Genomic DNA, 18,870 nt, shown 5'->3' with positions numbered 1-18,870 from the left:
CTTTTCCTGTGTTCAGTACTCTAGAACATCTCTGCTATCTGAAAGTTTGTCTCTGGATATCGGGCAGAAGGTGTATCCTGTCAGTATTCCTTCAGCTTCCATGTGGCCGGCTGGTGAAGATAACAAATCGGTATCTTCCAAGTCCCTGCTTCTTGTCTACCCTGAGGAAATGGTCCAGTCCTTTGAGAAAGCTAACCCTATTGGGTACAATGAGACTTTCCTATCCGAGATTTCTGATGAAGCTAACCCTGCAGAGCACAAAGAGACTTTGTTTTCTGAGATACCTGGTGACTCTCCTGCCGCCTTCTACCCTGAAGATGTCATGTTGGCCTGGACTATGTGTGCTCCCATCCTTCTTCTACAAGTTATTCTGGCGGGCTTGAAGAAGAGGGGCCGTAAAGGGGGGGGTACTGTAACAACTCTGCTGGCATCACGTCATGGCCTCGCATCTCTCACACTATCTTACCCACTGCTCCAGGTCATGATGTGGTTTCTGTTTCTTGCCAGCTCCATGTTCTGTGTCTCTGCTCTCTGCATGCTTCATGGTTCTGTGTATAGAGGGGCGGCGCCTGAACTCTCTGGTTCTTATAGGAATCAGGTGCATCTGTCCAATCTGTTCCTGACCAATTACCAAGAGGCCTCCAGTATATAGTGCAGCTTCACCCAGTGTTCTGGGCCTGTGCAATGTGTTAGCTCAGTTAGTGTCTTGCTTCTGAGTTTGCCTGGCCTTGCTCTGAGTTACTCCCTCTCTGGAGGATTCTCTGTGTTATTTCCTTTGTCTTGTTGTCCGCCCACCAGGAGGCAGTATATCCTGGTCCCAGTGTCTTTGTCCTTGTGTCTTGTTCCATTGCCTTGTCTGTACTTAGTCTTATCTCTGTCTCCTAGTCTTTGGCTTCCTTCCCTGTTGTCTTTCCTTGTATTCTCAGTCTGCTTTCACTCCGCACTCTTGCAGCTCTGCCTGCTCTGAACCTTTGTTACTTTACCACTGCTCCTCACTTCTGCGTTTCTGCTCCTTTGTACTCTGCTTATCTTCTGCTGTTGCAGTTATCCCTTGCTGCAGCTTCTCTCCACATTCTTTGTGGCTCTGCTCAGCTTTGCTGCAGAGACCCCTCCCGCAGCACCTCTCCGCTCCTTGCGGTTCTACCTAGCTCCGCTCCTTGCGGTTCTACCTGGCTCCGCTCCTTGCGGTTCTACCTGGCTCCGCTCCTTGCGGTTCTACCTGGCTCCGCTCCTTGCGGTTCTACCTGGCTCCGCTCCTTGCGGTTCTACCTGGCTCCGCTCCTTGCGGTTCTACCTGGCTCCGCTCCTTGCGGTTCTACCTGGCTCCGCTCCTTGCGGTTCTACCTGGCTCCGCTCCTTGCGGTTCTACCTGGCTCCGCTCCTTGCGGTTCTACCTGGCTCCGCCTCCAGCGCCTCCGCTCTTGGCTCCGCCTCCAGCGCCTCCGCTCTTGGCTCCGCCTCCAGCGCCTCCGCTCTTGGCTCCGCCTCCAGCGCCTCCGCTCTTGGCTCCGCCTCCAGCGCCTCCGCTCTTGGCTCCGCCTCCAGCGCCTCCGCTCTTGGCTCCGCCTCCAGCGCCTCCGCTCTTGGCTCCGCTCTTGGCTCCGCTTCCAGCGCCTCCGCTCTTGGCTCCGCCTCCAGCGCCTCCGCTCTTGGCTCCGCCTCCTGCCTGTCTGCACTTGGCTCCGCCGCCAGCTCTTGGCTCCGCCTCCTGCCTGTCTGCACTTGGCTCCGCCGTCAGCTCTTGGCTCCGCCTCCTGCCTGTCTGCACTTGGCTCCGCCTCCAGCTCTTGGCTCCGCCTCCTGCCTGTCTGCACTTGGCTCCGCCTCCTGCATTTCTGTTCTTGGCTCTAGCTCCTGTGCTTTCGCTCTGCATCCGCTCTTGCGGTCTTTATCTACTTATTCCTAGGTCCTCGTGTCTGAACAGGTTCTTACCCGTTCTACATACCTGCCTGCAGACCGGTCCCTACCGGTTCTTCCAGTGTACCAGTCTTGTCCACCAGTCCTGCCAGAGAGCCAGCCGTGCCCGCCTGCCTACCAGAGAGCCAGCCGTGCCCGCCTGCCTGTGTTCCTGTTGTACCCGTCTGCCTGCCTATGTGCCATCCGTGCCCGCTTGCTTGTCTATGTTCCGTTCCCCGGTGGGATCAGCAGCCACAACCAGACTCCACCCTGGAGTGGTACCTGGTAGCTTCCTATTGCACAAGTCTGACCTCACCATCAGAGGCTCCAGCGAACACCTAGGAAGCTACTTAGTTACGCCCCTTCCAGGGAGGTTTGGTCTGTGGCACAGTGGGGCCACACATACCCCCGCGTGCTCACGCCTTCCAGTCAGGGCGCGAGCGTGACAAGGGTATGTTTCCACTTTCAGGATGGCCGGCGGTTTGGACGGAGAGGCAAACCCGCTCCGCCCTAAGCCCGCCCCCTTCTGTGACGCGATGATGCCGGATGTGTTCATTGCACACATCCCGCATCATCGCACCCCACACATAGGGCCCTGTGATATACCTTGCGGCGGTGCAGCGTCGCCGCAAGGTACACGGACATGCTGCGATCTTAAAAGACGCGCATGTCCGGAATACCACGCATAGTGGAGACGGGATTTGATAAAATCCCCTCCACTATGCTGTAACATCTGCACACTGCGTGTTTGACGCTGCGGCTCTGCGCAGCGTCAAACACGCAGCGTTTCGTGCACGTGGACACATACCCTAATAGTCTGTATTTCGTGATCCTGTTTCCTTTTGGCTAGCACATGTCGCATCATAACTTCTTTAAATATACTTTCAGATGAACCAGCTCACCCACACTCTGCCGCTTCAGAGTTTTACCTATTTCTTCATCAACAGGTTCAGCTTTCTTTTGGGTATCTAAGTACCCCAGGTCTTCCGCATCAGGTACTACGGAGCCTTCACCACTCTCCGCTACTTTATCCCTCTCTGTCACCGCAGACTTGGGTTTACAACAGGTCAGTTCCTCCGTGGATTCTCACTCCACCAGCGCTCTCCAGGTTTTCTTCCCCTCCAGCGCTATCATTTGGTCGGTCATCCGACTCCAACCTAGTGGTTGCTAGGGGCAACATGAATGCATCCATCTTCCTGGTATAGTCTGGAAGATAATCCACATCCTGAACAAAAACACAAGATAATGTTTTTCCTTCATTCACTTCTTCACAAGGTGCAACTGGTACCACTTCTTTGCCCCTTTTACGTCTCTGGCGACGGGAGGACTTGCCCTTCTTGTGGGGCTCTTCTTTACTGTACTCCCTTACTTCCTCAGTCACAGTCACCCCCGGAGTCTGTGTCACACCCCACAGTATGATGACCCCGCAAGTCACTTTCTATCTGGGTGTCAGCTCCACTCTGTTTAACCACCACATCCTTATCTACCAGACCACTACCAGTCATATTGTGGCACAGTTCAGGTGATGTCAGGTCAGTAAGTTGGGAGACGCATCTTTTCCTCTTGTCATCCGTGTGTTTGACCCATCAGTTTTGGCAGGTGCTAACACTTTTAAGTATGCAATCCCATCAACCGAGAGCCCTCCATTCTTCTGCTGTAGAGAAGCTCCTCTCTTCCCGCAATATTGCAGGGAAGCAGCATACTGTACCTATAGGCCATAGATCTGCTCTGTAAAGCAGTGCCACCTGGTGGAAACTCAGCATTGTGTCTGCTTTTATGTCCTCGCTCCCTAACTATAAGAAAAGTGTTAGCCTCCCACTCACCTAGTGTAAAGTGCTGGGATACATGCTAAATTTCTGCCTTAAGGGTTTGCTTAACTAGCAAGAGTTTTTTTGCTGAGATCCTTTATATACAATTGTCCTGGAGCGATTCCCCCTTGGAGATTGTTTCTACGGAGTCATAATGAGAACCCCGTCATTAGGACACAATGTAATGACCCAGCATTGTACTGAAAGCTATAATGAGATGACGCAGGAGGCGGCTTAATTTACTCATTGTGTATTTGTTGCGGATTTTCCATCACGGATTTCTAAACTAAAATCCGCCATAGTTTCAGCATCAAAAATCCATGCATATTTTCCCGCAGTTATTAATGTATGTGTGTTTTTTGCTGCAGAAAATCATCTCCACATCAGACATTCACATGCTGTGAATTAAATAAAAATGCAAAAAAATAAAAAGTCCACACCAAAATAAAAAAAACGGGATATGTGAATGAGATTGGGTTAAAACTCATCCACTTTGCTGGTTTTATAAAATGATATGGTTTTGTAGGTTGAAAATCTGCACCAGATTAGGGGTACAGAAATGTATTAAAAAAGACCCCCACTGGTAAAGAGAGGATGCTTAAAACGTATGATTATTAAAGGGGTGTCTGGGTTTGGAAAATTTATCTCCCAACTGCAGTTTGTTTAACCCCTTCATGACCGCAGCTTTTTTCGTTTTTGCGTTTCCGTTTTTCGCTCCCCTCCTTCCCAGAGCCATAACTTTTTTTTAATTTTCCTTCAGTATGGCCATGTGAGGGCTTATTTTTTGCGGGACGAGTTTTACTTTTGAATGACACCATTGATTTTACCATGTTGTGTACTCAAAAACAAGAAAAAAATTCCAAGTGCGGTGAAATTGCAAAAATAGTGCAATCCCACACTTGTTTTTTGTTTGGCTGTTTTGCTATGTTCACTAAATGTTACAACTGACCTGATATATTATGATTCTCCAGGTCATTATGAGTTCATAGATACCAAACATGTCTAGGTTCTTTTTTATCTAAATGGTGAAAAAAATTTCCAAAGTTTGCTAAAATAAAAAATTGCGCCATTTTCCAAGACCCGTAGCGTCTCCATTTTTTGTGATCTCTGGTTGGGTGAGAGCTTATTTTTTGCGTGCCAAGCTGACGTTTTTAATGATACCATTATTGTGCAGATACGTTCTTTTGATCGCCCGTTATTGCATTTGTTATTTCTCACCGCCGGAGCCCACCTCAAAGCAGGGCTTCTGACGTTGGACGTACTATCCCGTCCGACGTCAGAAAGGGGTTAAAGAAAAACAAAACAAAAAAAAAAATAGCTTTATTCGCCCTCCCCAGGTCCAGTGCTGAGAGTCTCCTCCAATGCTCCTGGTGTCTGTTTTAGGGTATGTGTCCACGATCAGGATGGCCGGCGGTTTAGTCGGAGCAGCAAACCCGCTCGGCGCTAAGCCCCGCCCCCTTCTGGGACGCGATGATGCCGGATGTGTTCATTGCACACATCCGGGATCATCGCACCCCACGCATAGGGCCCTGTGTTATTCCTTGCAGCGGCGCAGCGTCGCCGCCAGGAACACGGACATGCTGCGATCTTAAAAGACGCGCAGGATGTCCGGAGTCGCAGGGCCGACGGATGCGTGTTACCACGCATAGTGGAGTCGGGATTTCATAAAATCCCCTCCACTATGCTGGAACATCTGGACGCTGCGTGTTTGCGCTGCGGCAAGGCATAACACAGGGCCCTATGGCGAGGGGTGCGATGATCCCGGATGTGCACAGTTAACACATCCGGCATCATCGCGTCCCAAAAGGGGGCAGGGCTTACCGCCGAGCGGCTCCGCCGCTCCGACGATACCGCCGGCCATTCTGATCGTGGACACGTACCCTAAAGGGTTTTTTCCTATGTGCACAACATCTTACCTATCAAGCCTCTGAACAAATAATTGTCCCTCACTATGTTCTCTGCACAAAATATGACCCCCACACTGTCCCTCTAAGGCTATGTGCACCACGTTGCGGATTTTGCTGCGGATCCGCAGCTGTGTGTCAGTGGTTGTCACCAGTACTGCACTATTTTGCACTTTGCATTTTGTGGATTTTTTTGCATATAATTACCGTCTTCAGGGATGTACCCTACCTTGGGCTTGGCTTGATGCTGATGATGTCCTTGTCATCTTTTTTTTAGCCCCATTGTATCTGTCTGATATAGTCTGTTCTATTTTTTATTATTGATTGTGTCTTTAATAAAGTGTTGTTGGATTTCATGACTGCTTTGTGGTGTTCTGAGGTTTTTCAACGTGTGCACATAGCCTAATGGTACATGCCCGCCACACTGCCCTCTCCTTTCTATATTGGGGTTCCTCTTCACTGTGTCAGCCTATAGGGCCCAGTGTCTATACTATGGCCCCTCACCACATTCCCCCTCCATGGCTGTGACCTTACACTTTTCCCCCATGTTACCCCGCCACACTACTCAGTCTTTATTCTGTGCCCACTCACACTCTCTCCCATACTGTCTCCTCACATTATTCCCCTCAATAGTCTCCTCATACATTTCCCCTTGCCTCCGCATGCTGTTTTCTCTCACATCCCCCTGCTAACCATACTGTCACCTCATAAATCCCTCTAACTCCCCATACTGTCTGCAACCATCACCCCTTCTGTGTCTGGACCAATCCTCCACTCCCCATACTGTGTCTGCACCTATCTCTCCCAATCACCATACTGTGAATGCACCCATCCACCCAAACTGTTTCCCCATACATGCCCCCCATCTCCCCACTTGCCCCTCATACTGTGGTTTCAAATCTTTCATGCTTTCCATATTGTGTCTGCACCTGTCTCTCCCTCCCTTGCTCCCCAAACTTGTCCTCAAAATCTCCCCCCCCCCGTTATGCTAAATCTTCCTCCCACAGAATAAATCTTCCTCCCTCAAAATAAATCCCCTCACAGAATATATCCTTCTCACAGAATCCCCCCCACAGAATATATCCTCCTCACAGAATAAATCCCCCCCCCACAGAATAAATTCTCACAGAATGAATCCCCCACCCCTACAAAATAAATCCCCCCAAAGAGTATATCTTCCCCCACAGAATCCTGCTCACGCAATAAATCTCCCCCACAGAATCCTGCTCACGCAATAAATCTCCCCCACAGAATAAATCCCCCACCCCACAGAATAAATCCCCCCAACAGAATAAATCCCCTCACAGAATAAATCCCTCACCCCCACAAAATAAATTTCCCCAAAGAGTAAATCTTCGCCCACAGAATCCTCCTCACACAATAAATCTCCCCCCACATTTAATCTTCAGTGTCTTCAGCTCCAGAGTGGAGCACTTAGCACCGATGCGCTTCTGGGCACCGGTGGGTGAAGCCAGCAGCGTGATCACATGACCTGATCACATGACCTGATCACGCTGCTGGCATCGCTCTGACCTGGCGGTCAGAGAGTACAATTGAACACTGGGAGCCGGCACAGAGAACGGCCGATTCTCAGTCCGGGGGGCGGCATAATGCAGCTGCCAGGGAACACACTTCGGACCGCCACTTTAGGCGCCCAACTGCACTCCCCCTGCCGGCTGCGCCCGGGGCACATGCCCTGGCTGCCCCCCCTCTAGCTATGCCTCTGTGTGCATGACCACCACTCCATTCCCTCTCTAGGGGTCCTAGAAAACGGGAGTGTGGTAAGGCAAGGAGCCCATGAATCCCTGCTGTACAACAGGGTTTACCTGTATGGGCCCCCTATGCACACCAATACATAGAGTGGCTATTGCTCCTTGTGGCCCCCCACCTTGTGTGTCTATGGTGACAGACCCCAGATTATCTAGCCACAATATACTAGAAGGATCATTGTGGGAAACCAGAAAACAGTTTCCTCCTCACAAGGTCCCCTAGGAATGAACAGGGCTAAGGGGAGGGAGTCGAAAGCGTATAATGGATAATGGAATCGTTCCATAAGTGTGCCCATAATCTATCAATGGCTGAATGTGTGACAAGAGAGCCTTTATGGCACCCATTTTTCCTACTGTTCTATAAATCTGGGGAATCCATTCTTCTGTATATATTGTCTGTGTCACTTTAGGCCTCAGTCAGACGACCGTGTTTTCACATTATATCCTATGAGGCTGTTCACACACCCGCGTTTTTCTGTGGACAACGGATGCCTCACTGATGGTAAAAATGTGCATACGGACCCAGATAAAAAATTATCCATTTTTTTCTTATATGCACCAAGAAATCATACATCTGAATGAAGCCTTACAGTGTGAAAATAAAAAAAAAATGGAAATAAAACGTAACAAATTGTTTTGAGTGTAAAGTTTATTGAAATGTAAATTTTTAATTTTATTTTTTTACAAATTGTCAAGCATCGGAGGGAACACAACTATAATCCAAACCCGCTAGAAAACCAGAATTCAATAGAAAAATCAGTGCAAAATCCAAAAGAAATTCAAACTAAGAAGTTTATAAAATATGACCTATAAAATCTGTAGTGAATACACAAAAAGCATAGCTGTTGCCCATAGCAACCAATCAGATCACTGCTTTCACTTTTCAACCTAATTGGTTGCCATGGGTGATGACTTTTCTGCACTATGGGTCTGTAATGAACGACTAAATCTTGTAGAAATGGGTGAGTATCCGTTTTAGAGGAAAAATGACACAACCTTTCTAGTCAGTTCTTTCATCTGCTGCACACGCTGGAGCGGCGGCCATTTTGTCTAATATAGGTGAAAAGGAAGATGCCTAGGGGAGGGCTGGAGGCTAACCTCCAACATAGTCCCATTGGGTAGCACAATTACATTATTCCTTATTGGGTAGCACAATTACATTATACCTTGATAGATCCCTGTTCTACGCTCCTTCTCAGGCTCTGTGTATCTGCAATTTACCCTCCTCACCCAAAAGTAATGGCTCAGCTCTTAAAACGGCCACTTTCTAGTCTTGTACCATTATTAAAAAATTGCTACACAGCACTTCATAGAAATGATTAATTGTCATATAATAAGGTTTTAGGACAATTGTTTCTGGCACAAACTGAATTCTCTTCTTGGACCACTCCATTTTGTTAGAAGGGCCTCCAACAATAAGCCTATTATTATAGATTATATGTAAACTGGAACCCCCAGAGATCATCTGTGATTGACGGTGGAACCCAGAAGCTGTTGTTTGGTTTCCTCACAGTTGTGTTGTTTGGACACCTCAGGCGAAATTAAGAATTACACATTTCCCAATCAATGAGCTGTCCGTGTAATGTTTGGGTCCTCCAGAGCGAGGGGCGCTCTTTGTAACTGTTGTCTGCTTTACCTACGATATGAGAGTCCCATGTGAGGGATACCTGCGTTAACACATTTCTGTATAGTATAAGCCCTCAATTTATTTACCTAAAAAGGCCCATGTATTGAGTTATCCCCCAAAAATAGTACCATAGAGGACCCATTTTACCCCAATACCTCACTTGTACCTATGAAAACTATTGTGGCCCTAAGGAAACTGGGTTTTCTCGTAATACTGTACATAGGAAGTGTAGGAACATCACTGGGAGCTGAGTTGGTGCAAATTGATTTGCAAGACCAGTTCAAGTGGCCATGTCAATAATCTGTATCTACTGCACAGCTGCAGCTCTTTTTTATTAACCAGCCTGGCATAGTGATGACATTGTGCCAGGCCGGCTACTCAAAAATGCAAGAGGTGGTTCACAGTGCTCAATCGCGTCATGGCCAACGGACAGGGTCAAGTGAATAGATTTGCAACAAATGGGAACTGTGATAATAAAGAATTCCTTCGAATACTGCTATGTTCTTCAATCATAATGACTGTATGGGGACGACCATATAAAAATCCTATTAATTAGACCATACATCTTGGGCTTGTTACCTCAGGATTCACTTCCCAAATTTTCCCAGCCTTTATAGTGTTAACTATTAATTTAGCGGCCTAAGCGAAAAATCCAAAAACAACTGCTGAAGGAGCGATTGTCTTCTGGTACTGTCTTCTGGTAAGCGGACACCCTGTCACTAGTCACTTGGGTCTCGGCTTTAAGATAATATTAGCTTAGTACCGCTTTTAGAATCGACCATTGTTAAATATCGCCTAAGGTATCTGGAAAGAATAAACTGTGCAATCTCGTAAAAAAAACAGAAGCAGAAAATACTTCTTTGTTTCTAAAGTTTACACTCCCATAAAGTGGTCACCCATGTTCTCATAAGTGGGGGTTCACAACATTTTTGTTGGCAGATGCCACCAATTTCATTGGCATATGCCACCAAATCGGTATATGGAGCCTAAAGTGCAAGAGGCACGGTCAGAGGAATCGCGGATTAGATGGGAACAAAAATTCCTGTCAGACTTTTCAGTTCAACATCACAATCAGCCATGATAGATTAGAATTTTTTCTTCATGGAAACAAAAAGTACCGTAATGTAAAAATTAGAAAAAAAACAACCATGAATTTCTGATGGAAGATACGTCTAGGTAGCATAGTCCTTTATGGTTTACCTCAGAAGGACTAAGCATTGTACAACCAAGTCAGTTTGTTTCCGACTTTTGCAAGAAAAATATGTTACTTCATGGCTGGGGCTTTGGCCGTGACACAGGTCTCTTGTCCAAAGACCACTATGTCAGGTCGCCGCTACATCAAAGCATAATACAAGTGAAGCACTACATCTTAGGGTACTGCCACGAGAAAGTCGGACCTCAATGGAAAGTCTGCAACTTGCTTGTTGCCATCATGGTACCCATCACTTGTGCTGAGCTACAATATAGCAGCAACAAATAGCAATCAGAGGCCTAAATGTAGCCCTAACGACCAGCCTAAATGGTTTCAAACAGAAAACTGGATTTAAGACGACCATGATGAACCAAACTTAGACCACCACATTTGGTGGTGACCTCAGTCTACACAGTGGGTCCTAGTATTGGTGCAACTGTATCACAGACACTAAGGAAAGGCAGGATTACTTCATTCTAAAACCTGTCCTAATGGAGCCCAAAAATCGAAGTTGCCCATAGCCACCAGACCCCTTATTTTATCTGGTTGCTACGGACAACCCCATAACTTTAGACATGAGGCCTACTCCAAGTGAAAAGGTAGCAGTCGCTTATAGCAACAGTTTAGTTTGGAGATTTAAGAGTTGCGATCCATCCACCAGATTAAAGAAATGTACCAAATAAATCACCATAAAGTCTTAAAGGGGTTGTCCAGTGAAAACAAGTTATCATTTATCTACAGGATAGGTGAAAACTTACTGATTAGTGGTGGTACGGCTGCTGGAGTGGAATTTTTATTCCCGACGGGACACTTTTATCCCATAATGCCTGAGCGCGACTCCACTCATTCCCTTTTGGTGCTGCTGGAAAAAGCTGATTAGAGCACTTAGGGAATGAATGCAGTGGCGGCTGAGCATGCGCAGCGGCAGTTGAGCATGCGCAGTGGCAGTTGAGCATGCGCACCGCTGCTCCATTGTAACGAAATAAAAGTGCCCCCTTCTGCCGATTTGTGCAGGTCCAACGGTCAGACCTCCACCAATCATTAATTATCACATCCTGTGGATACATGAAAACTTTTTTCACTAGAAAACCCCTTTAAACAGCAACTCCATCTGTAATCAAAATAGTTTTAGGTACATTTATGTAAAGTTTAATTTTCCTAAAGTATGAAATGGTATATACATGACATATTGGGAGTTTTACAGATTGTCACAGGGTTGTATAAGACTAGAAAAAGAGCGCCACCCTTGTCCCATAGGCTGTGTCTAGTAGTGCAGGCAGCTCAGCCCCACTAATGAAATCAGGCTAAGAAGCGATATCAAAGACAGGATATAGACATAAATGGTTGGGTTTAACAAAACTTAGCCATGTTGTTTTTTTTAATCTCATAAACCCCTTTACGATATTGCGTTGCATAAAAAAGAAAAAAAAGAAAACACAGACTCCCAATAAGGCAGATTTTTTTACAAGTTGTTCAGTAGCCAAACATTTTAGAAACAAAAGTAATGTGATTTAAAACAACTAACACTATAAAAAGTTCATTTTTATTTGCGGATGACTTTCCTCATTTTTGGCAGTGAGAAGTCAGTGACACAAATACTCAAGAAATCCATCAGCAATATCTCCATTAGTTAAAAAAAAAAATAAGAAAAATTTCTACAAAGTGCACTTACATGTTAATTGTTTCAAGAGGTGTTCTCCCAATACTTTTTTTTTTTTTAGTATACATCAAAAATTAGCTAAATCATCGGCAGCATTGTCAAGCAATATATAAAACCCTATAATTGGTGGGAGACTGTGAACGGTATATTTAAAGGGAAATTATATAAAAGGGGTTTCTTATACATTGACTCCATCATACTTTAAAATGTAGGTCTCCTGCATATGATAAGGGGCACAGGAAGTCCGTATGGTTTCGTACTAAAAATCAATGCTTTTAAATGCCTTTTTAGGTAGCAAAAGAAATATGTCAGCCTGGCGGTGCCACAAAGCCCTTATTATATTATAGGCATGAGCATTGTATCTACTGTGTAAATGTATGAATTAACAAGTTACTCGAAATCATCTATGTAGCTCAGCCCTGACACTTCTGTGACACCCCATGCCAGCAAGACATCTTTCTTCAGCCAGTTTCAGACGAGTGCCCATATTTCAGATGCAAGTCCTGGGCCGACCATGGGTTTGAGGACACAATCTGACCGCCTTATAAATCCCAACAGTTTGGGTCTTAGACCCTGTGTCAGGTCAAAACTAGCATCCACGTAATATGGACTTCAGAATTTAGACTTGCTGACACAGCGGGGGTCCGATACTTCCTGTTTCTATTAGAAAAAGGAAGTAGCGATGGAGCAATTTTGAGCTCTTCTGAGGAGGTAACTCAGCATACCCCCATACCTTGGCCAAATATCTAGATGCATGCAAAAAAAGGCATTTTACTATTTTTTTTTCTCCGAAAACTGATGCAGAATTAGGACATACTTTTTTGCTGTACAAGGTTTGGGTTAATACAACTACAGATCACACCCACTAACAGAAATTATTCAAAGAATTTAGAAAATGCATCCCAACGTTGCTGATGCATGGGAAACTATTACTAGCCTCCATAATGGTTCTTCTAGGGAGACATTCAACTCTGTCCGCTTGCACCCAAGTTGATGAAGGGAAGTTACCTGGTCCCCTTTCAAACATGTATATCTGCAAGGTATATAGTGTGTGTGTGTGTGTGTGTGTGTGTGTGTGTGTGTGTGTGTGTGTGTGTGTGTGTGTGTGTGTGTGTGTGTGTGTGTGTGTGTGTGTGTGTGTGTGTATGTATGTATGTATGTATATATATATATATATATATATATATATATATACATACACATACATGCTACATAACTATATTCACCAAGGTAAGGAGCTTTACAAAGTATGGGAGACAAGTTAGGTTGCCTTCAGCCAAAAGGGTGGAAGTAAATCAAAGTAATGATCCCTACAAAGAAAGTGAGACTCGAAAGGTTAATATCAGCCACGAGGGTAGAAATGGGACAAGCAAGCAACCGCTACAATATTTTAAGAACCTTAAAAATTCAGGTATCAAGGTTTATAAAAGTTTCCAAGACTTGAAAACTTTTTCTGAAGATACATCAGTTCATTTAGATATGTATGATCTCATTTAGCTAGCTAAGAAGTGATGTATTGACCTACAGAGCATCTGCTCTTGTGCCTGTGGACAACCTGTATTCAGTCAGATTTAAAAGTGGCCCTGTCCTACAAGTAGAAGTCAGCCATGATAACAGACAATATTCATTACAATGGAGCCTATTGATCCACCACCAGAACACAAGTATTCTACCACTCAATGTTCTCTTCAGTTCTCGATGATTTGCTAAGTTGGTCTATCCAACCAAATAATTTCACGTCAGCTTCATATCCATCATTCCCGGTGAAAAGGAACAATGAACTCATTTCATGCGTCAGTGGCTACCTCACCATTTTCTTGGGGCTGAAGCTGCTCCCTCTCAGTTTCCTCCTGAGGAGGACGTACACGTTTGAAGAACCCAAGCTTATACATGATAAAGACCATCAAAGCCAAAAGCAGCAAACCTGATAATACTGCAAGTACTATGACCCAGACGGGTACCGGGGCCCCGGATGACTGGTTGACCCATAAAATGTTAGTAGTGACCTCTGTAGAATTGTTTATATCTGGAAGGTTCATATTTTTATAAGGGAATTCCAAGACCCGGAATGTGGCAATGGACTTAAGAGAGTAGGAATGATTTTGGTTCTCGCTATTCATGAAGGTTGGTGTCCATAGTCTTGATCGAATATATAAAATGGCACTTTTTCCTTTTTCCACCCGTTCCACGTGACATTCGATCTTAAGACATTGAGCTGTTCCGCAACGAAGGGTCTGCAAGTCTCCATCCACTTGTGGAACATCACGACGATTACGTTCATTACGGGTGACATTTTTAATGTCGTCTGCAATTGAACTGGAGGGTGCGAGGTTGAGGGGGTTGATAACAACATCGGAAGTACAGTTCATGGGACCATCAATCTCATATTGAATAATGTATAATAAGGTTTTACTCTGGTACTTGTAAGGCCACTGGATATTAAGGATTGCTTTACTGAACGTACTGGGGCCGTTGTTACGAAGCTCAAAGACGTGTTGGACGAGTGGGCCAACATCATCTTCTGTTGTTGGGTTTTCTTTGGGTTCCCAGTTGGCAATGGGCAGGAAGACTTCGGTTGGTGTAGAGACTCCTCTTATTTCAACTGCTGCCAACACAGCCAAAGCTATCTGCAATGATCTTTTGGGGCTGGTATTGTCGTATTGGTTGGAGCTTTGTATCTGCAGGTCAAAGTTCACTGTGTCATCCATCTCGTTAAGCTGATGAACACTGAAAAGCAGAGCTGACACCACCCTGGTTCCAGCTTTCATGGGGTTCCCTAGGTCACATACAACAAGTCTTGTCTGATTTTCTGTCTTGAACGCACAGGATAACCTTGACAAGGTTTCATTGTTTCGGACCACCCCTATAAAGTCAGCTTGGGGTGGTATATGGACAAAAAGTTCAGCTTCATAAGCCCCTTCACCTTGATTCTGGGCATCAACCAGCAGCGTCAGAGGGCTGTCATCTCCAATGTACAGTTGTTTTTGCTCACTTTCTACTGACAGAACCAGGTTTGGCTTACAGATATTGTCTTCTCCGCAATCCAGCAATATGTGGGCCTGTTTGGTCAAGTTGGCAGGGGTAAACTGATTTAAAATTGGCATTAGTCCAGAGGAATCAGCGGCCGCTTTGGCATCCATTTGGTAATCCATGAAGACTGTGATAGGTGTCAGCTTGTCCCTAAACTCGCTTTCATCCCGTAAATATGCCTTTAATTCTTCACATCGCATGGCTCCACCATTATCCACGTTCATGTCTTTGGAATGAGTGGGTTGCCCCGTGTGGAGGAACAGCGCCCGCCTCACCGCACCCTTCTGCTTCAGCTTATCAAGTATGAGTTCTACCTTAAATGACAGTTTTTGGGGTACATTTCCTTTGCTGCTGGCCTTCAGGCAAAATTTCACATCAAAGCAGGAGACTTTAGCTGAATTGGGGAGGGTACATGTCTTGCTATCGGGATTTAGGAGTGACGGGTTCACTTCTAGTACCGCATTCACGGTAATAACGGGCCTAGACCTGTACAGTATAGCCTTATCAGCCCCAAAGGCTCCAACCACCAGGTCTGGATAACCATTCTCGTCAACATCAGTGGCTCCTTTGAGCGAATAGCCAAAGCTTGCAGGCATGGTTTTAGACGCCCACTGTCCTTCAAGAACCTGAGATGGTGTTGTGCTCATCCCAGAACTTCTACCATTATAGATGTACACGAGACCCTTTTTACTTTCTCCCGCGTAAGGCGCCCCAATTGCTACGTCATTAAACCCATCTTGATCCAAGTCTCCCAGAGGGGCAATTGAACTACCAAATCTTGAAAAAGGGTCAAACCCAGTCAATTTACTCAAGACCTGTAGGCCTGTTTTGCTTTGTTGAATATAAACAGTCACCTGCCCAACTTCCTGAAGCTTACCATCTGAACCTCGGTCCATAAAGAGCGGTGCACCGATAAACATGTCCATCAGATCATCACCATTTATATCGGTGGTGGCAACGGAATAACCGAAGTAGGCAGCCATCTGCTCACCGGTGAAATTGTACACAGATGTCATAGTCCGGCCGTCGTAAATGGACACCATGCCCAGTGTCTGGGCAGCTCTAGGAACCCCGGAAACAAAGTCTTCAATGGTGTCTCCGTTAAAGTCCCCGACTGCCACTGAATAACCAAGGTAGCTGTCATCGTACTGGGGGCTGGCAGCACGTGTGGCCAGTTGATTGGCATAGGTGGTGCTGTAGAGTTTGGGATCGTAGCTTTTTACAATATCTTCCACGGTGTCGGAAATAATTTGCCCCTGCCAGTAAAAGCTTCCAGGCCCTCCTAGGAGTATCCGGTTGGCACTGGTAAAGTCCGCACTGAATCCACCCTGGCAGAAGCCTTGTTCCTGGGCATCGTGTTTGGAGTTAGACCTGCAGGGCGCATATTCTACAATAGTTTCTCCAGATTTTAGGTAACAAGTCCCAACCGGTTCCCTCTCCTGCTTCCTCTGCTGAGTCCTCCAGTGGTACAGGGGGGCACACGCCAGGATTTTATCATCTTTAGCCCGCAGGGATGCCCCAAACCACTGATTGGACTTGAATTCGATAGGGTCATTGATATCATAGTATCGATTACCGGTGGAGTCGAAGACAATGGATTGGCACTTGGCATTCCTCCAGTCGCACTTCTGCACGTCTCCACCTTGAGTGATGCCAGGCTGAGAGGTGTTGGCTTTGGGGGCTCCGATCAGTAAGAATGAAGAGCTGGGATTTGGGAGGAAAAAGTCCACAGCAAAGCCGAAGTAGCTGCCCTCCGGGCCGGAGTGGACCTGGGGGTTCTCCGTGTCCAGATTGAAGCCAGAAGACACGGGCAGGAGCAGGAGGAGGAGGAAGGTGCCAGCGCCCATGTCGCACCGATTGCCCCTGCGACGTTCTCTGGCGCTGCGATCCGGGGGCGATTCTCTTCCCATCAGATTGATGCAACCGAATCCCAGTCTGGACAGAGGATAAACTTCCGCCGATCCCCGGGACTTTCCTTGTTTTCTGATCAGACGGGGCTGGGGGCAGGCATAGAGGCCGGGCCAGGAGCCGAGTCATCGGGAGGGCGTGGGCTGCGACTGCGGGCGGTCTGCGGCCGGTCCCGGCCATGTGTCACTGCTGCCTGCCTGCAGGGGTGTCAAGTGGGATTAGGACATCGGCAGGAGCAGGGTTAACTGGATGGGGGAGGGGTGCATTGAAGGGTTCTAGCAGCGCATCGGGCAGTGACAGGGTTAATAGAAGGAAGAAACCTGCGGGCGGGGATCAGGGAGAAGCGCTGCAAGGGTTAAATGAAGGCAGCGCCGAGAATGGGAGATGGGGCTGCAGGGCCAAGGATGGGAGATGGGGCAGCAGGGGTTAAATGTAGGCAGGACCAAGGATGGGAGATAGGGCAGCAGGGGTTAAATGTAGGCAGGGCCAAGGATGGGAGATGGGGCAGCAGGGGTTAAATGTAGGCAGGGCCAAGGATGGGAGATAGGGCAGCAGGGGTTAAATGTAAGCAGTGTCAGGAATATGAGCAGAGCTGCAGGGGTTACATTCTTCAATTACGGGGGGGGGGGGGGGGAAGAGGTTACCGCCAGGGTTAAATCGGGCTGTGCCAGGGACCCGAGAAGTGGCTGCAGGGGTTAAATTCTTCAATGATAGGATTAAGATTGGGGGAGAGATGGCTGTAGGGATTAAATCAGGCAGCGCAAAGGATATGGGAAGGGGTTAAATTAGTCAATGATCGGTTTATGCATGTGGAGAGTGAGCTGCAAGGGTTAAATCAGCCTATGCCAGGGGCACTAACAAGGGAAGGGGGCTGCAAAGGTTAAATCAGGTATTGTCAGGGCTGGTGAGATGGCGCTGCAGGGGTTAAATTAGTCAATGATGCTCGGTTTATGAGCAGGGAGAGGGCTGCAGGGGGTGGCATGAGGCAGGGTGATCACTGTGTGGTGCCATAGACTAATTAGTTTATTCTATTGATCCTGATCTCCTGCCTGAGCCCTCTCCCCTCCCCCACCCTGTGACATGACACATATGTATCTCATTGTGTGTGACACCAGGATTGCACATATGTATCTCATTAGAAGGCAGCAGCGCGGGGAGGGTTAATGCTGCTGCTGCTTCCTCCAGGACTGTCCCGCACTCTCTGTAGAGTAAACAGCTTCTCCTCCGGCTCCTTATAAGGCGCCTCCCTGACACTGACCGCCGGCCACTGCTGCAGAGGGGGCGCCCGGCCGCAGAGCTGACACTTCTCCATCACTGGACCACCAAAGTCCCAGCAGATTGTCATCATGTATTTAAAAAACAAAACGAAATGAGAATTTCCCATAGAAATTAATTGGAAAGTTTTCCAAGTGTTATTTACAGGTTTTTTTTTTGTTGTTTTTTTTTAGGAGGATTCTAGAACTGATCTAACAAAATCCTCAAAGAACTCTATGTTCACCTAGGGCTTGTTCACATTAAGATTATTCTAAAGGAGGTTCCATGCGAAAAACCACATAGAGAAATTGCTTTAAATCTTCTGCAATATGTTTTTCATTTGATAGAGAAAAAAGCCCCTTGGTGCATAGATCACGTCTTGTCCCATCAATTCTTCAGTTTTCCATTCATACATTGCAACAAATGGTGCGGTTTTGTGCAGTGTTTATCGCTGGGTATAATTCATTTTTTGCCATGTTTTATTGCATTGGAAATGTAACCAAAAAAAGGCGCCCTATTACATCACAACATATTAGAATGAAAAACACATCAATGAAAGCAAACATGATAAAAAAATGCATCAAAACAGCCTAAGGCTATGTGCACACGTTGCGGATTTGACTGTGGAATTTTCTGTGCAAATTCTGTAGTTCTTGGCAGAAAACGCAGGTCAGAATCTGCGCTTATTTTTTGCAGTTTTTTTTTTTGCAGATTTCTTCCTTTTTTTCCCCCTGCAGATTTCTATTATAGAACGGGTGCAGAAACGCAGCAGATCCACAAAAAGTATCGACATGGTCCTTTTTTGAATCTGCTGCGTTTTCC

At 46.5% G+C, this 18,870-nt stretch overlaps 2 protein-coding genes across 3 annotated transcripts in view; one reads left to right on the top strand and one right to left on the bottom strand.

The window, feature by feature from the left end:
* Positions 1-18,870, top strand: part of FGD1 (FYVE, RhoGEF and PH domain containing 1) — a 122,621-nt gene that overhangs the window by 74,056 nt on the left and 29,695 nt on the right. The gene's annotated exons all lie outside the window — the stretch shown is intronic.
* On the bottom strand, positions 8,009-16,889 carry ITGAV (integrin subunit alpha V). Its single transcript, XM_077283914.1, has one exon. It carries the CDS (start codon positions 16,794-16,796, stop codon positions 13,644-13,646), a length of 3,153 nt encoding a protein of 1,050 aa, XP_077140029.1. The 5' UTR covers positions 16,797-16,889; the 3' UTR covers positions 8,009-13,643.

Source organism: Ranitomeya variabilis, chromosome 2 (genome assembly GCF_051348905.1).
Source record: "Ranitomeya variabilis isolate aRanVar5 chromosome 2, aRanVar5.hap1, whole genome shotgun sequence".
In the NCBI taxonomy this organism is placed as follows: Eukaryota; Metazoa; Chordata; class Amphibia; order Anura; family Dendrobatidae; genus Ranitomeya; species Ranitomeya variabilis.
This window is presented reverse-complemented; position numbering and strand designations above follow the sequence as displayed.